A 6,981-nucleotide genomic window follows, 5' to 3' on the forward strand; every position below is an offset into this window, starting at 1 on the left:
GGCTGCGCCAAACACACACTGACAAAAAGTCTTCCAAGCAAAGTTTCACATGTCATCGTCCTGCACTCAGACTCCTCCCACTCCAACTTGAAGCATCCCTTTTTCCCCTTTACTAGTATAAGAGGGGCCATGGCCCGTTAGTTCCATCATTTATACGCCATAACGTTCATGTACTAGAATGCTAGTCGATTTGTCCTCACTAGTTGAACAAGCATTTCTTTTGTTTTAGCAAAACCGCACAAGTTGACCTCTGCGCGCTATTAGTACTACATAGTTATCAACAAGAACAGTTCTACTAGTTCCGCCTTACAATAACATGTAGTGTATGAGTACATCGACCTCACGCTAGTAAGACGATCAAACTAGTAGAATGGCTAGTTTATCCTAGTCAACCTAGTTTTAATTCTCTAAACATTTCTACGCACCAATAGGCTACATTTACTAGGACAACTATGTTACTAGTGTGGCAAAATTGTACAATAGTTAACTTGTGTGCACTACTAGTATAACTAGTTAAGTCCTATAAGTACTAGTAGAACAATTTTACCTAGTGCACAATTTTTCCTTACTCGTAACATCCAGTTGTACTACTAAGGACAAAGAGCATAGTATCTCACAAGCTAGTAAGACAAGTAGAATGACTAGTTTATCCTAGTGGAAAAACTAGTCAATCTAGCTTTTTTTCCCTATAAATATTTCTGTACACTATTAGGCCAACTTTGGTGTACTAGTAGGACAAATATGTTACTAGTGTGGCAAAAGTGTACACTAGTTGACGTATGTGCACTACTAGTATAACTCTTGAAGTGCTATAAGTACTAGTAGCATAATATTAACTAGTGCACAATTTTTTTCTTACTAGCAACATGCAGTTGTACTACTAGTGCAGAAACTGCAAGCGAGTAAGACCATTCTGGGCACGAGTACAATAACTAGTTTATCTCGGTGGAAAAGCTAGTCAACCTAGTTTTCATTTCTGCACATTACGTGCATTCTTGCGTTACGAACACGTATTATCTAGAAAGCCGTGTTCTTTACGCAAAGCCACCACGCAAACGGCTTTATTGGCCTGTAGAGGAAACAATCCACATCCTGTAAGTGGGGGGGGGGGGGGGGGTGGTAATACTGGAAAGTCAAAGCAAAACAAAACAAAACAGGCCTCGAGTGGAACACACGCGCCGCCACAAACTGGACGAACGATCTTGTCGCTTCTGTTAGGAAAAGAATCATGTGATTTATGTCCTTTTTGATGCCTGATCTGGCGCCAGGCCACAGATTATTATTTTTTCCTACACAAAAATCTGATTTTAATTGATTTTTTTCCCACCCATTTGTTTATAGAAAAAAGTCTTTCTTCTGGCATTTGCTTTATTTCTAAATTCCATTTGTACTTAAATTGAAGACCAACTTCCAAACGTTCCCAATGTCCAAAGTTGCTCGTGACTTTCAAAAGATGGATTTCATACAACGGCAATTAAGGTATTGTTTTTAGATTCATGGATTCAATTCCTTTTAAGACTTTTTAAGGATCTGCGGAAACCTTGAAATAAATTAACAGTTAAAGTGTCCAACAAAAATTGTTCATAAAATGGGCCGTCACAAATTGCATGGATTGCAGAGTAGCCCCCCCCCCCCCCCTAATTCTCATGTCTAAATATTTGTGGCTTGTAAGCACATACCTCGGATGGATAAATCACCAATTTTGAATTGAATTTGATTGCCTTCCATCAGGTTCTAACGTGAAACAAATTTCAATCATTTTGTCCGTTTCATAATGGATATTAAATGCCATAGTTGCCATTTTGTTTTCGTTTCTCTTTGTGTATAAAAATGTACCACGCTTAAAAAAATGGTGACTTTTCACCATAAAATTAATTTGCTTCCCTGCTCTGCCAAAACAACTCTACATTTAGTATTACTGAATAAACACATAGAACATCAATGTGGACATGAATATATCATTAACATAAACGCTATGTTGATCTGTTCACGGTTTGCAATCAATGGCCTGAGGCACGTGGAGAAAAAGCCAAGGCTGCCCCCTAGTGCTCACCAAAGTTATAACCAGCATGCAGGAAGTGTGTTTTTTGTTAGTGCAACAAAATCAAATGCAACTCAAATTTTCATGTGTTTAATGTAAAGGAGAATAAGCAGTCCCCCCCCCAATATAAATCTTTTAAAAGTAAAATAAAATGAGGTATTATCATTGCTAATATCATAATAAAAATAATAATTCCAATTTAATTCAAGCGGAATAAACAATCGGGCCATGACAAGTTGGGAGTCGTGAAAGTGCTCCCGGCATAAACTACAACCAGTGTGGTGGCAAAAGTACTTTTTTTTTTTTTATTATTATTTTTTTTTACTTGAGGTGTCCCGGGGAATGTTGATGCCGCGACTGGACTTGCCTTCACATGGCAAACTTCAGAGTCCATTCTTTGGCGATGTCGTTGTACCTGCGCGCAACAGTTGCAAATTGTTAAAAAAGGAGGTTTGCGTGACTGCCACTTCCACACTTACTTTTGTCTGTCCGATTTGTACGTGTGCGCGACGTCGGGGACCAAGGGGTCGTCGGGATTGGGGTCGCAGAGCAGAGAGCAGATGGACAACAACACTGGAGACAAACACAACAGGGGGATGTTAAGAATCAGTAATGACGCAGGCATTAAGCAAACTTCAAATATGTTTACATTCAGAAAATACTTTGAACGTAGGTTTTTGTCATATAATGAGCACATGTCGACATACCTTTTGACACTGTAAGTGCAGGCGACCACTGCGACCTTAGTATGTCAAGGCAGATGTTGCCGTTGCTGTTTATATTTGGATGATATATTTTGGTCGTGAAAGCCACCTGCGGGGGGGGGGGGGCACAAATCCAAATGGTTTCTTGTTTGACATAGAACTGCAAAAAAGGGACTTCATTCTGTCCTAACAATCCCTTAAAAGGTGATATGGTGTGGATCGCGAGCATTTGTCTTTGCTGCGGAGGGATGTAACGATATCCAAACATCGCGATACGATAAAAGTCACAATATGAAACTCATGATACGACAACTCTCACGATATTGTGGGAAGGTTGGAGGCATAAAAAAAAAAAAACTCACGATACTGTGTAAAAACTCCCAATATGAGAGATGATTGCCGTAGTGAACCAAATCATTCCTAATTAAAATTACAAACTGCAATAATAAAATAACCACCAGAGGGGGCTAAAACGACACCAATCTTTTTTTTAACAGACGTGCTGCTTTTAAATTAACATCGTGACATGACAATGACGACAATGTGGCAATTTTAAAATCGTGATGTCACAAATTCCCAGTTATGGTTACATCCCTACTGATGTGTGTAATTCATCAGCTTGTGTGGTGAGAATGATGAAGTGCTGCTTCTGCCAGGGAAAACGGAATCCATGCTGTCATGTTGGGCCACGCGCGTGCTTTGCCGTTTTCAGAACAGGGCTCCGAATGCAGCAGCCCCTGGTTGTCATGGTAACGAAAGCCAGGCCAAGACTGCGCCCTCAAATGCTAATCACTACGACATAAACAGGGCGTGGTAAGTATACTGTTATTTAACTTTCAGGACAAGTATCTCTCAAACCCGCACAAAAACTAACTGTGAATTTGATAAAGATGACAGTTTGACCCCAGCCTGGATGAATCCAGTTTCCAATATTTCCTCTGGGAAAAACAGCTTTGAAATACGGGAGCTGATTGTATGAAGACATTTGAGATTTCATCGTACCTGCGCTCGTTTCCTAACATAATAAAAACTCAACTGTGTGACGAAAAACCCACCTTGGGTGGTTTGAAGGGATAGTCTGTGGGGAAATGGACAGAAAGGAAGAACACCCCTCCATTGTACGGGCTGTCACTCTAAGATGGAAAGGAAAACAAACATTTTCATTAACTCACTGCCTCCCGGCCATTTTCACTGAAGCAACCCCCTTCGCTCCCGGCTGTTTTACTGGATTTTGACAAATTTTGCAAGGCCCACAAAATATTGGTATAAAAACATGGAACCTACCAAAAGAAAGATTAGAGTCTCTTCTTTCATCACGAAAAATGTATATTTCTATCGGTTTCCGTTTTGCAGCAATTAGTATTAGAATATATCTAAGTTTCATCATTATTCACAAATCTGTTTAAAACAGTGAGGAAAAAACTTTTTGTAACTGATTGATCTCATACGTTTTTTGTAATAAGTACCATTGCTGCAAGCGTTCTCTTCAGTTCAGAGGCTGCATCAATGCTCTAGTATTTAAAAAAAACATTTAAAAAAACAACACCGTATAAATACATATTTGGTCATATTTAAAATAGAACTTGAATTTGACATCAGATAGAAGACGTTTTTTGGTCACAGCCACCATATGCTCCACTGCGACTGTGCAATTAATAAAAATTCAATTACAATTTACTACATAATTATAATACTCAAAAATACAAAGTCAGCATAATCGTAAAAAAAGATTATTAAAATTAATACTACTTTTGAGATGTTTGAGTAGTTACGTTTCAAAATAATTTAATTCATTTTGTTTCATCAAAAAGTAACTTGCATATTTATAGCGTTTGAAAGAATTGTATTTGTCTTTAATTTTATTTTTATTGTTTTACTTTTAAACAGTTTCTTGTTTTGTACCAAAACTACGATCGTCCTAATCATGATTTCAATTACTACTAGAAAAACCGTGATTAATATTTTCTTTGTAATCAAACAGCCATAGTTTGCCAGGAAAAAAAGGGGTTGCTGCAGTGCAAAGTCAACATAAAGCTCTATTGTCGACACATCCAGAAGCAACATGCCTAAAAGAAATAAAAAGAAATCTAGAAAAACTCACTGGTCCTACGATGCTGGCTTGCCAATGGAACACTACAGAAGACAAAAAGGTCGTTAAGCCATTAAAAACGTTCAAGTGAAGTTCTTTCAGAGATCGTGTGTGAATGACGACACGTCCTGCTACTGTGCAAAAAGTCAAAATACATAACAAGACATAATGCAAATATGCTCTCTCTCGAGGCGGCGAGCGGTATAGGAATTACAGCGAACCCCACCTACTTCACTTCCCCCCCTTACCCCCCCGTGGGAACCTAACCAACAAGAATTTGCTGAAAACAAAAACACTCCAGTTTATCCACTTATTTTAGTGCCTACAAAATGGCGTCAAAATGTCCTGCTGCTTCTACAACATGTTGGCGGAAGAGTAGCTCGCTTTCATCAGATCAAGATCCAGAGTCATGGAAGATTCCAGTTGAGGTCCAACACAAAGGCGAGGCTCCTAATCAGGTTTACACTGAACCTTTTCAATTTGGTTTCAGGTATCATTTACAGATGTCAAGTAATCAGCATTTGAGAGCGTCACGCTTGAGTTTTTCTAAGCAGAACATTTCCTTGCCCGTGGCCCGTCATTTGACATTGGGGCAGTGTTGAACATTTGTGATAAGAAACAAGGCTGTTCTTCACAAACTATGCAGCAATGATATAAATAACACAAAGACTGAGCTGTCAAATGAAAATGAAATCGAAAGAAGTAAGCGTTTGGAGACTTTTTGGGACATCCCGCATACTTTGGCTTTTGGATGGCTTTTACGAGTGGTCAGGTTTTTGTCAACAGATTGCGATACTGTCGAGCTACGGATAGACGAGAACAGTCACAGAAATAAGCGGCATTGTATTGGCCTATTAATGGATCAAACGCCTACTGAATTTTGGGCACCGCTTCCTGTTAGCGATCAGCAAGTTGTACAAAAAGTAATGAAACACTGAACAGTTGGACAAGCGTATTCAAAAGTTTAGAGGTCAATCCTGGATACTATGTCAATTGGATTATGGAATTACATCAGAGCCACGGGATTGGACGATAACTAACATCCATGATCTTTTCAGCAATGCCTCGGACTTTGTCACTTTTGTGTCCTTGATCACGTCTTTTGATTAAACGTCCAATATTTTATTTTTATTTTCTTTTTGGAAGAGTTTGACACTCAGCACTGCAGTACCAGTCCTTTAAACGGGCAAGTTCCAAATGACTACACACACACACGTCTGCCAAGCACCAAAAACGACAATCTTGTGTCTTGCATACTCACTGTCGTCTCCGACGGGTCCCGCCGAACATGAAGCCGGTGGATCTCGCCTTAAGTCCACCAATTCCTACCAAAAAACACAATTCCAGAGGCGGTATTGCATCACGTCCAGGATTGGAACATTGCGTTAAACTGTAGTGACGACCGGTGAAAGGGCGTGTTTAAAATAACAATAATAATGACAATGAAAGCTAACTACGATTAAAATAGAAGTGAAAATCCACGCGGAGACGTTTAAAACCTTTTGGTAGGTTAACTAGCCGCGAAGTTAGCTTACTCGTGTTGAAACGGGCCATTGATTTAAATGTTAAGATTGTAACGTCGGCACACATCAAATGAACTCTGATTGCTTTTATAATAAATACAAGTTGAATCCTTCCACTGGAATGTTTATGAAACTGGTTAGCAAATACAGTAATACCGGACGTCTCAGTCTCTCGACGTTTCCTGGCGACCCTTTTTGATACATCAAATAAACAAAAGGCGATACGAATCAACTCACCTTCTTTATTCTTTTGAACGCCATGACAAGTGGTAAATGTAGGTTACGGGATAATGTGGTGTCAAACCGACAAATGTCAACTAGCAACTTAGCTTTACGCCGACGAGATGTTAATTGTTTGGAGACGAAACTGGTTCTCCTTTGTTTCCGCGTTTTTGTTTGAGCGCGGTGCGTTGTGGGAAATGTAGTTGTGAGACAAGCCTGCCTTAAAGGGACCGCGCTTTTGAGACTGCTTCGCCATGACGTCATACGTACTTCTGGATAAATGGTTTAAATGACGGTATTTATGATTTTGTCTTTTAATTTAACCTTTAATTAACCAAATTAAACACCTTTTTAAAGATAGATCTGGCCAAGACCGACAGAAGAGAAGCTATTTAGTTTAAA

At 39.2% G+C, this 6,981-nt stretch overlaps 1 protein-coding gene across 1 annotated transcript; it reads right to left on the reverse strand.

Annotated features, from left to right (window-relative positions):
• Positions 1–2,115: 2,115 nt before the first annotated feature.
• On the reverse strand, positions 2,116–6,762 carry LOC147163482 (ubiquitin-conjugating enzyme E2 D4-like). Its single transcript, XM_086093231.1, has 7 exons — positions 6,595–6,762; positions 6,096–6,159; positions 4,847–4,878; positions 3,801–3,878; positions 2,749–2,854; positions 2,521–2,614; positions 2,116–2,456 (listed from the first exon to the last, which is right to left on the reverse strand). Exons 1-7 carry the CDS (start codon positions 6,616–6,618, stop codon positions 2,411–2,413), a joined length of 444 nt encoding a protein of 147 aa, XP_085949357.1. The 5' UTR covers positions 6,619–6,762; the 3' UTR covers positions 2,116–2,410.
• Positions 6,763–6,981: the final 219 nt, after the last annotated feature.

Source organism: Leptonotus elevatus, chromosome 13 (assembly GCF_054856555.1).
Source record: "Leptonotus elevatus isolate MCC_2025b chromosome 13, RoL_Lele_1.0, whole genome shotgun sequence".
Classification (NCBI taxonomy): Eukaryota; Metazoa; Chordata; class Actinopteri; order Syngnathiformes; family Syngnathidae; genus Leptonotus; species Leptonotus elevatus.